This window comes from Cyclopterus lumpus, chromosome 16 (assembly GCF_009769545.1).
Source record: "Cyclopterus lumpus isolate fCycLum1 chromosome 16, fCycLum1.pri, whole genome shotgun sequence".
In the NCBI taxonomy this organism is placed as follows: Eukaryota; Metazoa; Chordata; class Actinopteri; order Perciformes; family Cyclopteridae; genus Cyclopterus; species Cyclopterus lumpus.
In genome coordinates, this window is record NC_046981.1 from 9,002,986 (window position 1) to 9,025,233 (window position 22,248).

Genomic DNA, 22,248 nt, shown 5'->3' on the forward strand with positions numbered 1-22,248 from the left:
ACCCGTCCCTGTTGGCTCTTTTGAGGTTTTAGTACTAGTTCCCATAGTAACCAAACAGCTAATGGGGTTGAGCTGTCGCAGCAGGCGCGGTAATGGCAGTAATGCATGCAGTGAGGTTCTGTCTGGATTTACTGCCTAGTATGGTATGGATCCCTTTGGGATATCTTAACCAAACTCTGGAAAGTCAGTGGATCGTTTCAGCTGTGAAATGCTCAGAATCAATGTTTACAACTTGTTTTGCATGTTTACTTTTATGGAATAAACTGACAGATAGATGATGTGGGGAGAGAGTTAAGCATCATACATCACTGGCTGGTGAACTATGCCTACATTTACAAATAACTCAACAACTCATCATCTGTTATAATCTAATACGGAGCCATTAAAACAATTAAATGACAACCTGGATCGTAGGACTTGGAGTTAATTATACAAATATTTTAGATGTTTTATAAAACCAATTACATGTTTTGCATGTGTTTGTAGTGTAAATGACTCAACAACAGGTACAGAGTGATTTAAGTCCTATCTTTGTGCCTAAAACCAAACGGACTGAACCCTAGATTGACCAGGGCACTAAAAATGAAATACAGATGTTGATGAAATGACATGCTCCAGTGTAAAGGGTGAAAAGATATATTGCATCCCTTAAATCAGCTTAGTTCTCTCCCAGACAAGCACATTCCTGGGGCCCTCTGTGAATGCAGCCCTCATACAGATGGGCCTTGAGAGCCACCTTGTCAGAGCAGAAATGAGTCCAGATGGCTGGATCCTGCTGTGAGGGGCTGTGCATGGAGTGAGTAGTGGTCTGTGTGGCGCAGGCCAAGCCTGACTGGACGCTTTTCCCTAGCGTTCCCTCAGTACCACCTCGAGGCTCTCCGGTTACAGCGAGGGCGAGGACATTCACGTCGGCCCTGTTATTCTTAACCAGCGTTAATCTGGTTGTATAAAGAGCAGTGAAACAGTAATATAGATGGCTGGTCTGAGTGACTGATTGACTGATTGATTGATTGATTGATTGATTGGCCGCACATTTGCTAAGTGGTGTTCTTGGAGATGATTCCTACATGTAATGCACACACACACATGCACACACACACACACACACACACACACACACTCACACACACACACACAGCACATTTGGAGTGAAGGCAGCAGTGTGAGAGCTTGGATGCTTTACTGTCACCAACTCTGTCACCACTGCAGGAGCCCTCAGCACCTTCAACAGCTCCACACACGGTCTTCAGATCACAATCAGAGTCACACACTAAATCAATCTGGCTCTGGTGCAACGGGCTCCAGTAAAGTTTATGTCCTCTGTATGAATGCAGCAGCCTTGGAGAGAAAAGTGACTTTTCATGAGTAACAGGACATGGGACGGCCGACCACCTGGGTTTGCTTGCGGAAATTTGTCTCCTGTTTCAGAGCTCTTATCGTGCCCCCAGATACTTTCCTCTGTGTTATTCTATACCTTGTTCTGGAATGGAGGGCTTCAGGGGGGTAGTTATTGCTATACTTTGTTTCTGTAGAGTTATTTGGAATTAATACAGTAGGAATGTGTAATGTGTATCTTCAGATTATTAATTTCACTGCAGGTTTCAAGTAGAAGATTTCAATTTTAAAAACAGAAATGTCTGTTTAGGTCACTGAAGGAAGCACTTTATATGTGCTCGGAGAGTTAAGCTCTCTCTCTCATATATATATATATATATATATATATATATAATATATATATATATATATATATATATATATATAGATCTGTGGCTGTAGTGCTATACATGACTTGGCTGAAACAGGACTAATAAATCGTAACCTAACCAATAGATGCAAATGAACTGGACTCTCACAATTGAAAGTTTATGACTCTTCTGTAGAGAAACAGGAAGTAGTTCCCGGGCCAGAAGAAGTTTCAGAACAAGTCAGATAGTGAAGGTGGTTTTGTTGCTATAGCTTTTAAGGTGGTGACTTCATCCCATGTGCCTCATGGGGGGGTTTCCGCTCTAAACCCATCAGATCCCGTAACACTCTGATTGACAGGTGAATGGCACCAATGACAAGCTACCCCCATCCCCCCAGGGGCCAATGTGGCACAAAGTGAATGGATAAGAGTGGAAGGGAGAAGGATCGCCTTTGAACCTATTTCCCCCCTTCTTCTACTTGTCTCCCAGTCTCTCTGTCATTCTCCTCACTTTTCTTTCTTTTCTCTGTGGGGTGTGTTTTGTTCTTGTGAGTTCTGTGGCTGATGGAGCTCGTTGACTCGAAGCAGAGTAAAACGTGAAGTTAAATTAAGTCCTTTCAGAGGGTCATGAAGGAATGTGCCAGTTAGCTCACATAACTGATACTGTCAGGGAGAAGTATATGCTCTTTTGAATGTCATGAAATTAATATTGTTTAGCCTAACCCATTTTTTTTTCTTTGGTGAACTTGTTTTCCTGAAAAGGAACTAATTAACAAACGCCCTCAAATTCACTCGGTCAAATTTCAGAAAAAAAAATAATAATTAGGCTGCAAAATGTAATCTGACACAGATTTAAAGGTGGCATTTTCTGATACGGCGTAATTATAATCGTTGATTTCTGTTATGTAATTTGAGACAAATACTCACAGTAACGGACTTGATGGATTGCTCTCCACTGGTTACTCACAAAGCAATGAATGCTGCTGTCTACACGGAGATTGTTTGCTTTCTTGTTTCCGACCTTTGTCACACATCCTCTTACATATCAGTTTCTCCTGACGTTAAGTGTTCCCTTTCAAAGCTACCCATCACCATCCAGTGAACCCAAACAAGGAACTCTCCCATGACTTGTTTTTTCTTCTTCTAATAAGCATACAGGCATTTTTTGTCTGGCTTAAACAAGCAAGATATAACATGTTAGTAAGTCCGCTTTATAGAGGCTGGTATAGGTGGATTTTGTTACCTTTAGACGGAGCAGCTGCCTCTCCTTTCCCACATGGCATATAAGTAAAATCACTTCTATATATTTATCACATGAATATGAAAGCTATAAACGATGGCCGTACTCTTAGAGCACTTATCAGAATGACAGCTGAATAGTATCTCATCCTTGAGTGGTGAGAAGACCTTTGCCTTGGTAAATCTCCTTGTCACTGTGCAGCTGCTGGTTGTCAACTCTTATTGAGAGCAGCTCCACAAACCACCGAATCCAGTCTGTTGACCTTTCACTCTTTCTCTTTCTCACAGCTGTACACTTTGAACTTTAGATGTGCTCCACCTCCAATCTGGTTTCAACCCCTTAAACCAGGAAATCGGCCCATTTGCAATTAAATTCTGTGTCTGGTCTGCACAGGTCTGGATGCAAAGCTTTCCCCTCAAATAAAGAGTTGGCTTTCTGGGTCCTGGGGATCTGAAGCTTTTCTGCCTCAGCCAAAAGTGCTTTGACCATGACCCATTTCAGCTCAGCCAGGCCTATAGCAGCTCCATGCCATCTGAAGGCTAAGTGGTTTATATGTAGGCTCCAGACTGAGCACATGGTGGGACTAACCAGCTCTTGAGTCTTTGCCTGCCTGCCATCTGGAAAATAACAGCTTCAAGCAGGTCCTGCCAGTAATCACCCTGCAAACTCTGAACAAAGGCACAGAGTACACTGTGGAGCAATCTGGATAATTGATGGAGACAGGCTCCAGTAACTGAGTCTATTCCAAGAAGTAAACAGTCTAGTTTTGTTTAAAACATTGAATTCAGGTTTGAGAAGCTGTATTTGGTTTTGATGAGGTTCAGTGGGGAAAAAAACAGAAGGAATATAATTGCAAAATTTAATTTACGAAATTAGTTTGTAGCATACACCACTTTGAGTGCTTTCCAGGAAATGTGTTGTGTTATCCCCAAGATGAACAATTATCACATCTCATCCCCATTCATGTTGACAAGATTTAAGCTCTGCCTTGAGTTTGGCCATTTGGAACCTTTTGCCCTCCAATGTGGTTGGAATGGAATGGACAAGATATTTTTGAGCATACCCCAACCTAACCAGCTGCTGGCTGTGGTGTCATATTTAGCATAAAGACACAAAAGTGAGTAAGCATCCGGTCCAATTACTCTTTGAATTGTTCTGGATTCACAAAGAAAAAGAAAAATGTGTGACCTTTGTCCCACATATGTGGCACACAACTCTGAGTTCATTTAAACCAAAGCCACGACTGTTTGTAGGCAAGACAGCTCTTCCTTAAGTAGCTTTATACTTGCATGAAATAGTTGCTGGTTGTGAAAATTGGTTTCCAGAGCTTGCTTTCCACACACATTGGTATAAAACACTGAAAACCACCTCGGTTTGAACCACTGCCTGGACCTGACAAAACATGAAGCTGATGTACATTGCCCATCCTCCAAAATGTCGTTTTCAATTAGAATCCTGTCAGGGGTTAATCTGGAAACTATTACTCAGTGTGTCTTGAAAATAAATTGTTTGCAGCTGAGAGTCAAAAGCAGAAAGGGGAAACTCAGGCGGGGGAACAAGTGGCAGAGTCCCTCCGGTGAAATGCCATGTTTAGGCTGATGCACAGGAAACAGGCTCTTATGAGCCAGGAAATGAAGTGGCAATCACAGGCCGACTTATATTTCCCCTCGTGCTTTCAGATGGGCCTTGTTATGCGGAGACACCAGGGCTCCATCTTTTGTTCACACCGAGCCAATAGTAAACAACCCTTTTAAAAGACGTTAAGTGCTTGTGAGGGCTAAGTGGTTTGTTGCCATGAAGTCTTGAGTTTCTCAGAAACCTTTCCCCCCCAAACATTACTAACGTAACTTTAAAATAACGATACTTTGGGACATGAACACTGTCTCACTCATGGTGAAGAGATGTCTTTAGATAAAATGACTGTAAAAACTGTGATTGGTGTTAATTAATATCTTCTCAATAAATAATAGTAACCTTTGCCTAATAAAAAATACGATGTATAGTTTGGAATTACATTGAGCTGAATTCAAAATGACATTTTACTTAATTTAGTTTGAATAAAATCAGCTGTGAATCACTGAGTATATATATATATATATATATATATATATATATATATATATATATTATTAGGAAAGTCAAAGTACAGATTTAGGAAATTGACGAATGTGACTTATTACGTGGTATTTGTTTTTAATCAACTTCCACTATTTTTTAAATGTATTTCAATACTTTTTACTCAAAGTTGTAGTAATTCAAATCTATTCAATTATATTACTTGTCACTTTGTTGCCATAATTTGTTTAACTAACCATTGGTCACATTTTTAAGGGTGATGTTAAACAACAAAATCAATTCTCTGAATCATAATTCAACTCACTTCCACAGAAAAAAATAAATGTGTATTTTCTATACAGACCCCAAGTGTGAAGGATAATGTTACCCTTGGACCCTGAAATTGTGAATATGGTTAAGCTCGACTCAGAGCGATGAATAAAGTGCAACAGTTGTCGGCTGAGTGATAGCAAAAGCAATTTTCGGACAGGCTGAACTTGAATTCTCCAAGAGTCTAAAATATTGATGTCAGATATTGCTCAAACCACAGGGAGTTCTTTCAAGTTGGAAGTTTGAATGGTGAAACTACACACACTTTACAATAAATGCTGTGACAAGTCAAAATGTCTGCTGTGAAAAAGATCTCGGAAAAGCAAGGCTTTCTTTTATCCCTACATTAATTAAAGGTATTGCATAACGTTACAAAGTACTTCTATAGAAAGCCTTTGCTATAGAACAAAATGTGTGCTCATAGTTTTGTCTCAACCACTGACCAGATACGACCAGAGTTCACAGCTATGCTCGTGGCTGTTCTCAACATGCTCTTTATGGCTATTCCAACATGCAGATGTTTCATCATCCCTGTTTCGTATTCCATTCCATATTTCAAAGGTGAAAGTGCCCCCCGCAAGAGGACATTTCAGGTCGTCAGTAAGATTCAGCATCCAGGGACCATGAAGATCTGTACAAAAAGTTAACATAAATATATGTATTATGGAACTATACGGTAGCATATCAACAAAAAACGGATTGTGCAAGAATAACATGTCATAGACATGAGACAAGAGAGGCTGACAGCTGACTGGGGTTCATGTGGACACAAACGTCCTGTGTTCCAAGGTCAGAGCCGGCTGGATGCCCACACAAACCCAGAGCTGCCTCTGTGCGATGCAAAGGACCACCTCTCTGTGAGGGCCTGCCCCGATGGTCGTGAACAGGGATTTATGCCGTGGAGCTCAGGGCTAAGTTGAAGTCAATATTTACAATTATAGTTGATGTATTCTGAGTGTGTGTATGTACATTGGTGAGGGATGAAGCAAGAGAAAAGAGAAATACTGCTGTCTGACCTTTGAGCTCAGTGTACATGTTCATAGTGTTTATGGTTTCTTCTCACAGGCAAACTGATGACCTGAGTTGCTTTCTCCAAGAAACACACACAACACCAGAGTCCGTCAGAAACATTTTGACCTAACATGTAACCTGTAAGCAGTTTCTTATCTTGTAAGTACAAATGTATATATCTGCAAAATCAAGCATATAAATAAAAAAATAGTTTAGTTCAAGGTAAAGACGCAAAAACAAAAGTCTCTGGCGTTGCCGAATGATGTGTTGATTGCCTGTAGATGAGTCAACACAAGTAACTCAAAATGCTAATTATAAGAGCCTTGAGTCTTTCAGCTTCATATGAAATCATAGTATTGATATTATCACAAAGTTATATTCACAAGAAAGTTTAAAAGTTGGCAATAATGGAAAAGAAAACATTACCCATCTTTGCTTTTGTAACTTCTGCTGAGTTTGCATCACTTTTACACTCCTTCACCCACTTGTGGTTGTTTCCATCTGTTGGGAGAAGGTTAGAAGTTAACTGCTGGAGGGGCTTGTTTCTATCGGGGGTGAAACACCCGCCCGTCCATCACCTGACAGAGATGACAGCCATTAAGCCAAACCAGAGGAGTTCCTGCCAACAATCAGAGCGCTTTTCATCCAGCTCTGGCCTGGCATCGGGGAGGGGGGCGTTCCAGCTGTCAGCAGGACAGGGGGACCCTCTGAGATTCTGGTCAAATTCATTGCATTGGTCAAGACCACATGCTCCGCCCTCTCATTCTCTCCCTCTCTTTCATTCATTCTCTAATACAATTCAGTTGTGTGGTTGGGCGTAACAAGGTTTTGCTATTCTCAATTTACCATTCAACTTCCTTTCTTTGGAAACACTGTTCACTTGCAGTAATGCCAGCGCTCTTACTCACCACTTGAGGGAAGCAAAACTTAACAGAATGTCAAGCAGCAGAATGGCTGTAAAACCGATTCACTAATATTCATATACACACATACTTCTGAATGTATCAAGTATTCCTTTCCCTTATCCAAACCGCTTCTCCTCTTTAGGGTTGCGGGGGCACTGGAGCCGATCCCAGCTGACATTGGGCGAAGGCCGGGTTCACCTGGACAGGTCACCAGTTTATCACAGGGCACATATAGAGACAGACAACCATTCACGCTCACAGTCACACCTATGGCCAATTTAGAGTCTCCAATTAACCTGAGGGGCTGTGGGAGAACCCGCAGAACCCACGGTGCCACAGGGAGAACGTGCTCCACACTGAAGGACCGCCCGGGATCGGGGATCGAACACTAGGCCCCGTTTGTTGTGAGGAGACAGTGCTCGCCACTGCACAACCAGTAAATGGATGTTAAACCAAACATGAAATATTCTCTTCTAATTGATTTATTGATTAATCAACTAATAATGTTCAGAGTAAAGTATGCATTGTTTTAATACCAATAAAGTCGTCAAATCTCTAAATGTGACAAATAAACTTGCATAATACTATTTGTTTATTATGTTAGTCACAATCACATTTCTTTATGTGAGAGATTGCTCACTGTTGCTCAATTGTTGATGCTGCTCCACTAACAAAACTAAATCTGGAATGTTCTGTCTTTAACATCCCTGTAAATTCATTATTTAGTGCATTGCAATCAGACCAATCCAGATAATTATGTTGATTGAAATAAACACAGCACATATTAACAAGCCGTTTTGACCATTTCTGTCTTCAATTGCAGCCAGTGTCAGACTCCAGTCCTGTCTGATGCTTACATAACCAGTGAGCCGCCTGCATGAATCAATTATTCATCTCCATGTCATAACCTCTGAGATTGCTTTGATTACGACAGACAGCCAGACAAGGCAGTGCAGTAAATGGCAAAGAGCAAACACGCACCAATCTCCTCCGAGTCATCATGTGACTACTGACTCAGGGACAGTACCTCCAAATAAGACGAGTGTCTCCGCTGCACTCAAAGACTTTTGCCCACAAACAGCCCTCGGCAGTCAGGAAATCAACAGGAGCTTTTCCACATGGGATTCACAGCGATCCGTGGTCCGTCCAGGGCAGACAGAGGAGGGCAGATATATATTTCTTCTTTGTCAAAAGTGTTTGAGGCATTTCATCAAGGGAAGTGGTGTTGACTGACTGCTGTGGTTGGTTTAAAGGTTAAGCAGTACAGCACATCTTGATTTATATGCCAGGATAATCAACCACGAGCATCTGGTCTGGACAACTTATGAGAAGTCAGAGAAAGAATGAAATAATGGCAACCTGTAAACGTTCAAAGGCTTGTTTTTAAGGTGGCTGTGATGGTCTCTCTGCACTCAGGGATGGAAACTATCTCTAGTCCTGTTCACAGTAAATCACGGGGTTAAAACGCACCATACTTCATAATGACCGTCATTCCCTTCTTTTGTACTTTTTCTGCTTACGTCTTAGTTCTGCAAAACCCCATCTGGGACACAGTGATCGTGCAGTGGTTAATTCCCCGGCCACTAAGCAATGATCAAAGCCCTCTGCTGGATCTGCTTAGTCTATAACAACCTGCTGTGGAAAGTTTAAATGCAGATAATCTTCACATGTATAACCGCTGTGGTGCAAAAGGCTCAGCGAGCCCACAGTTAGGTTTGTATTGGACAGAAGAAAAACATTTCCCATGTGTTTGAACATGTGCTCCAAAATATATAAATTAGAGAAAGATACTTACAGACATTAAAGTGTATACAGGTTTTATTTGGCCTGCAGTTTCCAGTCGATTCAAGCTCTAAACTTCATGACGTGCTGGTGAATGTGAACTTATTGAAGCCATCACAATGAAAAAAACTAATAATAGACTTTCAGTGGTGTATCATGAAAAATAGATACACAAAACAAAAATAAATAAGCATGAGGCACACAAAGCTATTCTTGCTACATTACCATTAGTATTGAGAGTAGGTATTAATATTCATAGTCTGCTTCACACTATTACATTTGCATGCATGGCTTTGCTCGCCAGTCTAGTTTCTAAAAATAGATATAGGACATTTCCTCCAGATTTACAAAGAGAGATCTCATTACTGTGGATATGTTCACACACACAGTGTTTAATAACTTTACTGTATCATTCTGATTGTTTGGTTTCTATTCTCAGCCTCATAGGAAATGAGTCAGGATACACATTTAGGTGGATTAATATCTTAGAGATCATTACACAAGTGTCTCCAGGGTGTTTGTTTTTCGCCCAGTCATTTAGTGCTTTGTTTGTCAGTGTGCACATATTGCATGAAGTGTCCGGCTCAATAGGAGAGAAGGACATTGTGTCCGTGTGAGAGGAAGATATAAGAAACAGTAGGGAAGAGAGGGAGAGAGATCCAACACTATGTCTATCAAAAAGGAGGTTGGAAGGCTCTCCCTCCTCTCTCCATCTGACTCTCCCCTGATCACCGACCCTGAGGAGAATAAACTCAATCCATGTTAAATTATAGATTAGGCCCGACTCTGGTTATGGTTTAGTAGCTGGCGGCAGCATGCGCGTCGAGCTGCACTGAGTTTGACACATTTCTGTTGCTGCTCCTGCTGCCTCACCTCACATATCAGGATTTAAAAGAGACTGTATGAATATGTAAAGATTCTCTCAACAAGGTGCTCTCGGTGAGGATGTGTCTGTGTTTTGTGGGCTTCGTGGATGAGTTACCTTAAGCGTCACTTTTCAGGCCACGTGTTTTTCTCACTGGGGACATTTTGTTCATAGATGAGTTTAGTTCTTTTAGCTTCATGATGAGATGATTTGAAAAATGCTGATTAACATTAGTTGTTTATGAATATTGCACACTGTTCTTAAAGGGATAGTGCAGGTGTTTTAATGTGGCGAAATAGAGAGGATCACAGACATGGGTGCAAAGCAATGTAGGCAGCAAAACATATTTTCGCCAGCTAATAGAAAGGATCACCTAAAAAGATCAATATTAGTTCATGCTATATTTAGAATATTTTCCAAACGCACAATAGGAAGAAATATTTACTTAATCTATACTTCAACTTTTGATAATCATTCAACTCATACACTGAGAATACGTTGACATCTTGTAAATAAAATGGGCAGTCTATCACAGACCCAGTGCATCGAGTTTAATCTTTTCTGTGGACGGTTGTTTCAATGTTGTCGGTGTCAGAGGAGCAGAGGAGGTTCAGCTTTTCAGTCTGAAGGCCCCTTGGCACGCAATCCTTACAAATACACATTTTATATGTTGTAGCCGATGGGTTCTTTATTTTACTTGCTCTGTCATATAACATCATCATGTACAATTCTTATTTTTTCTTTCGTCATATTCATTGATGTATTTAATTTGTCTTGTCAATCACTTTGTGACTATTGGAGTCCATTTCACAGTCTTTTGTATGTACCTCCCTTATGTGACAGTATGAGTGTCGCCGATTTGTCAATCAACTTTCAGATAAATTACGAAAATTGAATGAATGAATTACAGGAAATAAAGGTGCTTTGTAGCAGCTCGTCCACAAGGTATTATTAGCTATAACCGCAGTGTGAGCTCATTGCGGTGCAAGGGGCATGAGCAAGCCAGTGGCTGATGCTCACATGCACTAACATGCACTAAATGCACTCATGTATGTCAACAAAGCAGAGAAGCTTGGATAACAACTCACACAGAGGATTGTACTGCTCAGATAGACATTGCTCCACTTTACATAGCAAACAGTTGTGTTCTTCTTACATTAAGCCTCTGTATCTCGTATAAAGCACCTTTCAGTATTAGTGAACCATGGAAATCTACATAAATCACAACTTACAACAAATAATCAGTTGCCATGCCACAGCATTTTATTCACAAAACCAGATAGAGATTGATTTACTCCCTTTTATCTGAAATGTAGCACTTTCTCGTCTTGTCTGATCACGTTTTTTTATTGGACAGTTTATAAATAGCAGAAGAAAATGCCAATTCTACAGCATGCATAAATATAGAGTCCGATGTATGAGAAATAAGGAGTGTATAATTTTGGTATATATGATCGAAAATAGAAACATTTCTCTGTTCTCAACAACAACAACAGTGACAATATTTGTACGTAACAATATTCAGCATATCCCTCACAGTGATTTCATGCAAAGCAAATCTCATAGGGCAGTCAAAGGCAGTCAAAGGCATTAACATCAAACATGATACGTGCACTTTTCAACATAATCGGCACACTGCCCACTACAAGACACTGTGATGAATCCAAACAATAGAAAACAATGGATATACATATACATATATATAATATTAATTTATAATAATATAAATTAATCTGTGTTATAACCTTTTAAGGAATTAGGGTCTCTCTGTCACACACATACACACACTTACAATCAGCCTCAAGAGTTAAAATTGTATCAATGACTTTCTTCCATCAATGAACATTTTGCCTTTCACATTATTTACCTTATTCCTTAACATAGAGATACAAGATATCATGATACGAATGTAATTCACAGAAGGAGTAGACGGCCGAGTGCTTGGTTTGACCTACAAACATAGAAAATAATGCCATGCAGCCAAAGATTTGCAACTGAGTAACAGTAAGGAACATTCAGGAACAAGATCATGCTCCGGTCGACATTCATAATGGCATAAAATGAGTTTTTATGTTGGAGAAATCACATTGATTCCTTTCTGTTTTGTAAAGGCGTTTCAATTTGTTTATGGATTTGAGGCAGTTCCCATGACCAAACATTACAGTAAGTGTCCCTCTTTGGTTTCAACAGTAGTCTCTCAATCTTATACATCTCAGTAAGTTTAAAGCCTTCAGATAGATAGATAGATAAATAGACATGGGAAACTGCCCTTTTCAGTATAGTTTGACCAACATGATAATCACACTCCTGAGTTTAACACAGTGACACTTGGGAAAGCAATGTGCTGCATGAAACTGCATTTCATCTACCCAGATTTGTAAAAATGATTGGGGTAGTGCATATGTTCACAGAATATGGAGGAGTCCCATGTTGATAAACCTTTACTCAACAGCTTGCTTTCTTTTTTCCAGCTGATGCTGATTAACCATCACAGAACCTCAGTTTACTCTGCTGCTCAATGCTGACGCACTTAGACTTTGACCCAAACTTGGTGTTTTCAACTGACTTCAGAGTCTCTGTGGAGTCTCGGTGTTTGTATCTGCAGCTTCATGGGGCTCAGGACTCTGATCTGATACACCACTCTGATTGGACACTGAGGCTCTGCGTGTCTCCTGATAGGATGAGCAGAGCTCCTGCCATTTGATTCGATTGGCATCTATCCCATCAACCATCGGCTGCAACTTCCGGTTGAGCTTCAGCAATGCCTTGGAGCGACACAGGGGAGTACAGTTGATATTTCAAACTCCCAAACTTTATTGTTTCAGACCCCAAGTATAGTGCACTTTAGATACCACGGTTTACCTACCTGATAAAGGGGTTTTACATATCCCATCTATCCATTCCAGCTGTAAGACAGGTAGTTCATCTTTGCGATTGCGGTCAAATATGGCCTACAGAGAGGTGATATTCTTCTGTTAACCATGAACCAAAAACATTCATCATAATCATTTGACAAGAAATGGTCACATAAGAACATGGTTTGAGAGTGGATAGAAATAAAATCTGAGGGAAAAAGTGAAAGAAATCCTAGTTAAAAATGAGACTCTAAAAGCTTGCTTACTTACCGCTGGGTCACCTTAAGCTCAGACCTCTCTCTGTCACCCTGTTTCAAAGAATTCACTCGTCACCAGCTCTGCAACCTTGTGACACAAATGCCGTCCATCGTTATTTAATCATTCAACTAAAATGCCTAAACTGTCAGTATGACAGAACATACAGACAGGTCATTTTCCACTTATATTTCTACACTCCAATCCCTCAAACATAAAAGCACAGATGTGAGAAACATCAAACCTGTTTGGATATCTTCCAGGACGAGTGACTGCGCCCAGATCGCATCCTGTCATCAGCATGGACCTGTCGACGACATCAAAGCTGGTTTCTAGCTACTTGTTTGGCTCTCCACAGTTATCGTGATTTGGCACATACAAGTTGTGTTTTAGTACAAAGGTAGAAACCTGAGAACTTGTCTGTGTCCTTCATCTGTCCAGCTGAATTCCCCAGACAGAACACACTCAAAGAACTTGGTTCTGCGCCTGACGACGCAACGAGAACCATCAAGGATACAGAAAATGTGAAAAAGCAAAATAAAACAGTCAAAGACGGTTTTTCATCACACAATCACAAAATGTGGATTATTCTTATTACGTGTAGAAGTTTACCTAATTATCTGTAATAATCTATTTCAGTTTCACTTTTTAACAATCATGTAGTACTTCAGCGCTGAATCCAGTAAAAAGACTACTTACTCAAAGTGCAAAGTAAGGTCTGTGGAGAGAATCGCCTGCTTCAATAGTTGCATCATGTTGCTATACTCTTTAGAGCAGAGGTTTTGCAAAGATATTGTGACCCTGTGAGAAGAAAAATACATTAGCATATAGTAGTGCATACAAAAAAGCAGGCAAGGATGAATAATAGTGGCTAAAATATTGGCTCCTTACAGCCAATTGGTAAAGTCATCGCTCACTGTCAAATATGGCTCCCATTATCAATCTAATTAGCAAAGTGTATAGACTTTCTCTGTCCCCTGTTAAATGAAATCATACAGAACACAGTGCCTGGTGGTCTCACTGATCAAAGCAGTCTCTTAACGTCACCATGGTCGAAGCTGACGCCTTCCCAAAACTCATACTGCACACCAATGGCTTTCTGGTTGCCCAGCGCTCAAAACACATCAAATGTTGAAATGTTTCCAACAAGTGATCTACCATGACGTCATGGATGATCATGTTGTTTTTCCATTCATTTTTTTTATTTCATACATTTTTATGTCATATGTCCCAACTAAGGACATGTGTTGCAAACTATCTTACGGCTGTAGTATGTGGCACTGAGCCATAATTATACAGACAAGAAAATATGCATTCAATTACACCTTATATGATATTGAAGCTGTTTGTAACATTATATTTGATGCTTCTCTCTGACAGTGAACATGTCACATTAATTGACTAATCTAAATTATAAGTCTAACATCATTAAGAAGTAAGTATTCACAACATGTTATATATCACTTCAAGTAAAACACTTGCTCTTACACTTGGTCAAGGAAAGCAGACTAAAGATAGTTCAGCTAAGAACAGTAAACCTCTAAATTACTTGAGCGTTATAATGAAATGAGAAATACTGGTCTGACCTCACTTTGCAGGATCATGACTGCATGGTTTGAAGTGATGATGCTCCAGGGTGGCGGACGTCCCCATAGAGCAGAGCCAGAGGCAGAGCCTGTCCTGCAGGACAAAAAGAGCAGTGCAACTCTCAGACACCTATAAGACACGTGTTGGTCTTCATATTTTAGGCCTGCCTCACTTACTTGGCTTGAAATGCGTTGTTGGTGCCCTCGTGGTCCAAGTCATGACACAGGCAGCCGACCATCAGCGCCAGTATCTCAGCCTCTGAGAGGACATCCTGGAAACTGGCTGTCTGTCAAAAGAAAAGCAGATCGTCACTCTTACCCATTCATTTTGAGTCACCAGCTTTCATTCTTTATTCTCTATTCTTTCTGTTTGGTTTTATTCATACTTTATTAGATATTTCCATTTATTTCCATTTAATGTGGTGGGAGAGGAGAGGAGATAAACAGATGTTTACTAGGTGTACTAGGTCCGCAGAGACGTATTTCTCTCATGACTTTAATAATAACTTCGACAACTTGCAATCGTCATCAGGGGTCTAAGTTTGTATGTTTTTAGTTTGTTTTGAATTTGCCTTTGCTGTAGACAGTTTGACTCCGTAGAATGAAATTAAGAGTCTGGCATGAGAGGAGTTGAAGATCTTGAAACGTACTGTGATCATAGCAAACATGCACTGCGACACATTGAGGCATGCCTCCAGTTGTGATACGCCACAGTTCGATAGTTCTTCCTCACGGTCAAAAGCCAGCGGCATAAACCTAGAAACAAAAAACAAAAACAGACAAACAGGTGATATACATACACCCATATACACTTTATTTGGACGCTAAGCGCCTGACAACATATCACAGGACATTCACAAGGCCCTCACCTCATAGTCAATTTTAAAACTTTTGACGACACCAAGGTCCAGAAACATTCGGAGTGACGCGGTGATCATGGTGTCATTGTCCAAAGAGAAGTCGTTGAAGTGAAACTCATCGATGCCTAACTCCCTGCTCAGGGGATCTTTGCTGCCTTATGGGGCAGAGGACAGAGCTGTCAATCACACAGTGCCAGCAATGGAGGCGGCAAAGCACTAAAACATGTTGCAGAATATTTTGTTTTCTTTCTTTCTGAGATTACCTTAAGTCTGTCAACTTCTAACTTGCAACAGGTAGCATGGTAGGACAACATCTGAAAAGAAATATAAATCATGTACTGAGATATAAAAAAAAGATTCCGATGCTATTGAGGTGAAAATAAGACCTACTCTTAAAAAGACGCTGTTTGTAGAAGATAATAATAATTGGATTTTAATGCCTATTTTTCCTACCTCTCTCGTTATGTAATCAGGATCGTGATGTGACAAAACCAATGTGTTGCTATACTTTGGGTCTGCTGACATAGATGGAAATCCATGAGGTGTTTAAAGAAACAGAAAAGATCATGTGACAGAAGTACAGGAGTGTTGCCTTGTTTTCTTTGATGAGAGCGGAGCAGACTGGCACATGTATTTGTCATGAACTATTGAAAGCAGTTGAAATATGTATGGCCGAGAAGCAGACCCATGTTTACTGAGGATATGTGACTGCTCAGGTCAGATACCGGCAGCGAAGCAGAACACAGACGGAGACGCGAATGAATGTGGAGAGCATCCGTTAAGGTAATCGGTATCACCACTTTCCTCAGTTACTATTTCCCCATACAAATACAAATGTTTTTTATTTTCAGCTTCAAGTAATTTAGATTGTTTTAATTTACTCTTCAACAGAAGACCTAGTATTTTCCATAGATCAGTCTATGAAAGTACATCGCATATAAGATTGGTCCATTTCAAAGCCAGCTTGTATAAAGTTCATCGTCTCATGGATTGTTAAACTTCATTAAGCACTTTTATGAGTGTCCAGATTCAGCTTAGAGCATGTTTTAATGCAATTAATTTAAATGAAGCTCAAGCGGAAGTTCAGTAAGGAAGACACTCTTTACACTCTGGTTCATTCATAATCAGTCTCTAATTCTCTCAGTGGTTACTCCATCAGCTGATTGGGGGGGGGGGGGGGGGGGGTGTACGTTAAATGAACCAATCAGATTCTGCACAGTCTTTGTAAGCTAATCACAGCGTTGTTGGCAAACTTTTAAACATGTTCTCCTCTCTGCTGCTGTCAGTTGTCATTTCAGCTCAAATCGATGCGACCCTCCTCCCCCCCAGACTCCTCCAGTCAGCATCAGTCCTGCTCATCTTTCATCATCGGGTTAATACAACTCTCTTCTTCTTGTTCTTCTTCACCACCACCAGTGTCTGGACTCCAGGGGGATTCTGCCTTCGCAGAAATCAGCATCACTACCCCTCGCTTATCCTAATTCAGGATCGCTAATCCAATCGCCAAGGACTTTGCACTACTCAAATATATGCAATTGTAGTACCTCCTGATTGGTAAACAATACATTCACATGACTGACCAACTTGTTCTCATTCCAACTCGTCACATACTGACGCTTGTCAGACCCTTTTGGCGTCACTCTCTAATTCGCTGTTTAGCCAAGCTCACGGTAAAAACGTGGTTACGGTTGTGAATTCAAACAAAAACTTTTGTTTAGGTTCAGGCAACAAAACCACTAAAAGCACAACATAAACAAAGTAAAATGTAAATAATGTAATATAAGTATGTAAAACATGTAACAAACATCACTAACATAACTTTAAAATAACCCAGTAACACTTTGGGACACGAACACCGGTATCCTCTATTTGTTTGTCCCATCCACCATGCATCCCTGTCATCGCACTCCCCACGCATTTTCTCTGAGCGTCTAATAATGGATGGGTTTACAAGGTAATGTGAATGCGCAGTGCGTGTCATACAATCGCTAAAAGGTACGTTGCTATCTGATGCCGCGTGGCGTCTCAAAGCGTTTGTATTTGGCTCGCTGGAAATGAGAATAGACATGATTGTCAGGTTTTCTGAAGACTGGTGGGTAGTGGATGATGTATTTCTCTAACGTCTCTGTAATTTTACCTGTGTTAATTATTTCACATGTTAAAGAGACAGGAATGATGGGAAAAGAGAAGGAAAAAAAGTCTGTATATGAATATCTGATGCATATACAGACTTATCTGAAAGTGATAGAAATCTGGTAAAAAAAAAGAGTAAGATTTGCTGTTATCAATAAGTTGCCGATCTTACATCCAGTGCCACAGACTGCTTGGCCCACATCTTCTTAACTTGATTGTACATCATAGTGTTGTTAATTCCAAGTCCACAGAATATCACAAATGCCTGTACACAATCCAGAGAAAAAAACACAAAAGAAACCTTAAAAATATGGCATATTGTGTATCAAATGCAACAATGAACACTTAAAGTTTTGTAATTAGTGCTTTAAAAACAAGCCTCAAACAGTCGCTGGTCTGCATCATTGAACGTCTTCCTGTCTAGGCGATTCAGAATTTGTGCGACCCCTGGGGAAATGACACACACACACACACACACACACACACACACACACACACACACACATGGACTTTAACATGGAAAGAGATTTCCCAGTGAGGACAAGTTGGTTATTTCTCGTCAATTTACCAATGATATGATGAGTTCGATTCCAGATGGGGACACATAACACTGATCTGATGTGAAATCCTGAGGCCTGGTCAGCCTGTAAATAGAGGACAATTGAGTTTTCTTTGGAGTGGAGCATTAATTAAAACACAACACATATATTTGCTTTCTTTGGTGTTTGTGATGAGTGTGTCTGTCTCTACTTGCTGCAGCCTGAAGCATGTGTGTGTCCATGCAGACTATTGTGTCCACACCTCAGCATCAAAGCGTGGGTCCTGACACACATCGCTGATGTTCACAGGCAGCCCTGTGGAAGCCACCAGCTCAGCAATGCTGTTATTGATCAGCCAATCAGAGCACGGTAGCTTTTCCATGCTGATGATGTGCCCAATAACACAAACAGGAAACATTAATTAGGTCCGACAGCAGTAATTATTGAGACTGTTATGTATTTGTATAAATGCACATCACATGTATCCATTGAAGGTGTGTGTTGCTATTTTGGCCCTTTTCATGAGGTCCCTTTCACCTGATGTCACGGTCCATGTCGCACAGGGGAGACATGAGTTCAAACGTCTTGGAGAACTTCACAACCTACAGAAGACACTTGCATCAGCTATAATGACATTTAGCAACACAGATAGGAGCGTTTTGGACATTAAAAGCTACATTTCTTTAATAGAGAAGTTAAATAAAAATGAATTTGTGAGGTCGGATAAGAGCACACATGAAACCTGAGAAGAGCCTTACAGGTGTGTCGATGTCTTCAAGGAGAAGCACGGAGCAGCGTTCACATTGCAGCAGGGTCAGCGCTCGCTGCATGATCTTCCTAACAATCTTCTCCAGGTCGGTCTGCTCCTCAAATAAGTCGTTGACCACCTCCAGCAGAGCCTGTGGCCACGAGAAAGGTCACTAATGACTTAGGTGCATTGCAGTATTAACAAAATACACATGTTGAAACCTGCATATTTTCACTAAAAATCTCTAAAAATGTAATGCTTCTGATTCTCAAGCATCTATGAAACAACCAAAGATCGTTTTCTAAACGCACAGTTTACATTCTCTTACCCTACTCCTTTCATACTCCTTGCGAGACTCCGAAAACAACTTGGCATTGGTAATCGATATTCCACAGAATGGGAGATACATCTGCAGAACCTGAGTAAAAGTACCAAACAAGTGGGGAAAGGCATAATCAATAATAACGTGACTGGGTAAGAGAAAATAAAAGAGTGAGTGGAGTTGGGAGAAGAAAGTCTTAATGGAGTTTGCTGCTTTTCTGCAGACATTTTCTCCAATAGATTCCTCGTTAATGAAGTATTGCTCTCGAGAAAAAAGGCTTCAGTGAAACATTAAGGACCCTAAAATGTCAGACTCTTTGGAGCATAAAAGCAGATACTTTTACCTTTTTTATAGATTCTCTTTCAATACAATTGTATAATAAAAAATGCTTAAATTATTGCAATATAAACTTTAAATTTTAAAGTTGATTTCTTTGAAGTAGAGGCGAGGGAGGAAATGTATTGAGAAAAAAATGATTTTCCACAACTTTATTCTGCCACCTTGTGGACAAACTGTTGCATCTCGGTGCAGCTGAACTGAAAGGTGAATAAACACAAACAGTTTGACGATTTATTTTATGAACTACAAAGTGTGTATCAAATGAGTACCTTAAACCAGAAGCCAGTACTTTTCACATATATACGAGATACACAATATATTATTTGCTCATCATCAAACTGCAGAATGAAAATGCATATTTAAGCTGTGGAACATAACAATAAATACAAAATAATTCACACAGATTCTAGCAAACCCATTTCAAGCAGATTGCTCGGAGCAATTTAAAGTATATCCACTCAAAATGTGTTTCCTAAGTGTGCGTATATGTTGCAAAGCCAGACAGTATAATGCTCCACACTTGAGTACGAGTATGACCTCCTCCATTCATTTTTCTTGCGTTTTGCTTCCGAGGGAACACTTTGGCCCTCTCCACAGCCATTAACAGTGTCTTTAGCTGCATGGCTCACAAGCTTATGTGTAATAAGTGTGTGTGTGTGTGTGTGTGTGTGTGTGGTGTGTGTGTGTGTGTGTGTGTGTGTTCCACAATAATCCAATTCAACTCCATCTTTGAAATGCCCTTTAGGGTCAAACAAACTACAATAATACTGAAGCTATTAAATAGTGGCTGAAATGCCCGTGAATAGGGAAAATGTCCTGGTAACATGGACCTGAGACAGAAGCTCACCTTCTCATCATCCTCAGTGAAGGGCGTGCCCATGGGATTTTTGTTGATTGCTTGTACAACACCTGTGACTTCCCCATCACTGTTACAGATGGCCATACAGAGGATGGACTGAGTCTTGTAGCCTGTTAACTTGTCTATCTCATCACTGAAGCGGTGGTCCTGCAATCGTGGTCACATAAACATATGTTGCACATATATCAAACATGCATGATTAACACACAAACAGCCTGTAACTTAACTGTGCCCAGTCAAAAACAGCACATTTGATGTTGTATGACAATACATTGCTTCAAATATTTGGGGTTTTACGTGATTTTGTCACATAATAAAGGAGCCAGGCACAATTGTTTGGCTAAATAAATTCAAGGTTTCAACAGAAGGCTTTTACTATAAACGGAAAACCCTATGACGCCCCTGACACTTATCTACACTATTACAGTAATAGACCTCAGGGGGGTCGGCATAATCATGTAGCCTTAGCTTCCATGCAGCCCAGGGCCATGATATAAGGATGTGGGAGAGCTCTGGCTTGTGGCAAGAATTGTAACGCTTGATTGCCCTTTTCTTTGTTATAAAGAGAAGTTTTTTTATTTTGATATAATTGAAGTAATTACAGTCGTTCTCCTTTTCTTTGATTTGTGCGGTCCTTTGCTCAATTCAGAGAAACAATTGATTTTTATCTCTTCCATTCTTTTTGGAAATATAAGGATACAATTAATGTATGAATATTTGCTCCCAAAAGTGAAAGATAGTCTGATCCCCACATCATAAATGAATAGCTTCACTGGCTATATATCTGTATTAAATGAAGTCTAAGTTTAATAATGTATTCATCATATACTCCAGGCTCACCTCATATGCGTTTGGGATGTTTACAGTTTCCCCATGCTCTGCCACATATCCAATGATGCCCTTCCCCCATGGCACCTGCACTTCATTGGAGTTAAGGGTGCTGGGTGATGGCCTGACAGTGGTGCCAGAGTGAACGTCAAAGAATTTAGACACCAGTGTCCTCTTGTGCGCGGGTCCCTCCACGAGGAACAGCGAACACCTGTCTGCATCTACCAAGATACACACATTGATCAGGATCTTGTAACTGAGGTTTGTCAGATCCAAGTCATTGGAGATATCTTTCACTAACTCCAAGAAAAACTCCCTCTCGTTGGATTCCTTGAGTCTGTATTTGTAGTCGATGGCGCTGGAAGCATACTGTGGCACGTTGACCCTGGACTCCAGCAGGGCGCTCAGGATGTGCGCGGTGGTCGGAGGCAGGGAGCTGGCTTTACGCAGGAGCGCACGGCGCCTCGTGCTGGACTGGGTCTCGTGATTGCTGAGACTCACATGCTCGTCGTAGGTCCGGTGTGCGGTGGTGGCTTTGGACCGGGCGAAGTTCCGTCGCAGCTCCATGTGGGACGATCTGCGCCGGAGCCCGTCCGGGTTGGTCGTCCAGAGCGGGTCCGTGGCTGCAGCAGCGCCACGCTTCTCCTCGGCTGTAGATACTTTCAACGGCTGATGCGCCTTCAACCATCTGCTAACCTGATCACATTTCGCCTTTCGAACGAGATACTCCTCGAAGAGGTCTGGATGGCAGTCCAAAAATGCCTCAATATCCGAGAAGTCAAATGTTGTCATGGTGAAAGCTGCTGCGCGGACCAAAAGAGTTGGATGAGTGGATGGTGATGCTCTCAAAACATGCTCTCAAAACATGTATTCATGCATCCCTTTTGTGAGCCAGTCTTCTTCCCTGAAACACTGACAGTAAAAGGAATCGAACAGATTCAGTTTATTTGAGATCGGATCGATGATAACCGAGAGACGTTACAGCTGTCAGTCAAGTCGAGAGGGCGTGTCTGTGGGGAAAACTACTATTCAGTGTAGAAAAACACAGCGCC

At 40.8% G+C, this 22,248-nt stretch overlaps 1 protein-coding gene across 1 annotated transcript; it reads right to left on the minus strand.

The window, feature by feature from the left end:
• Positions 1–658: 658 nt before the first annotated feature.
• On the minus strand, positions 659–21,988 carry pde11al (phosphodiesterase 11a, like). Its single transcript, XM_034554317.1, is given in 29 exon segments — positions 659–938; positions 12,370–12,452; positions 12,455–12,637; positions 12,739–12,753; positions 12,755–12,823; positions 12,994–13,038; positions 13,040–13,072; positions 13,227–13,246; positions 13,249–13,289; positions 13,391–13,468; positions 13,682–13,764; positions 13,766–13,783; positions 14,569–14,598; positions 14,600–14,632; positions 14,634–14,657; positions 14,742–14,855; positions 15,219–15,253; positions 15,256–15,324; positions 15,416–15,586; positions 15,694–15,742; positions 17,734–17,826; positions 17,941–18,008; positions 18,130–18,205; positions 18,363–18,483; positions 18,638–18,702; positions 18,859–18,999; positions 19,177–19,266; positions 20,357–20,515; positions 21,209–21,988. Coding segments are annotated over 29 exon segments (3,066 nt in total).
• Positions 21,989–22,248: the final 260 nt, after the last annotated feature.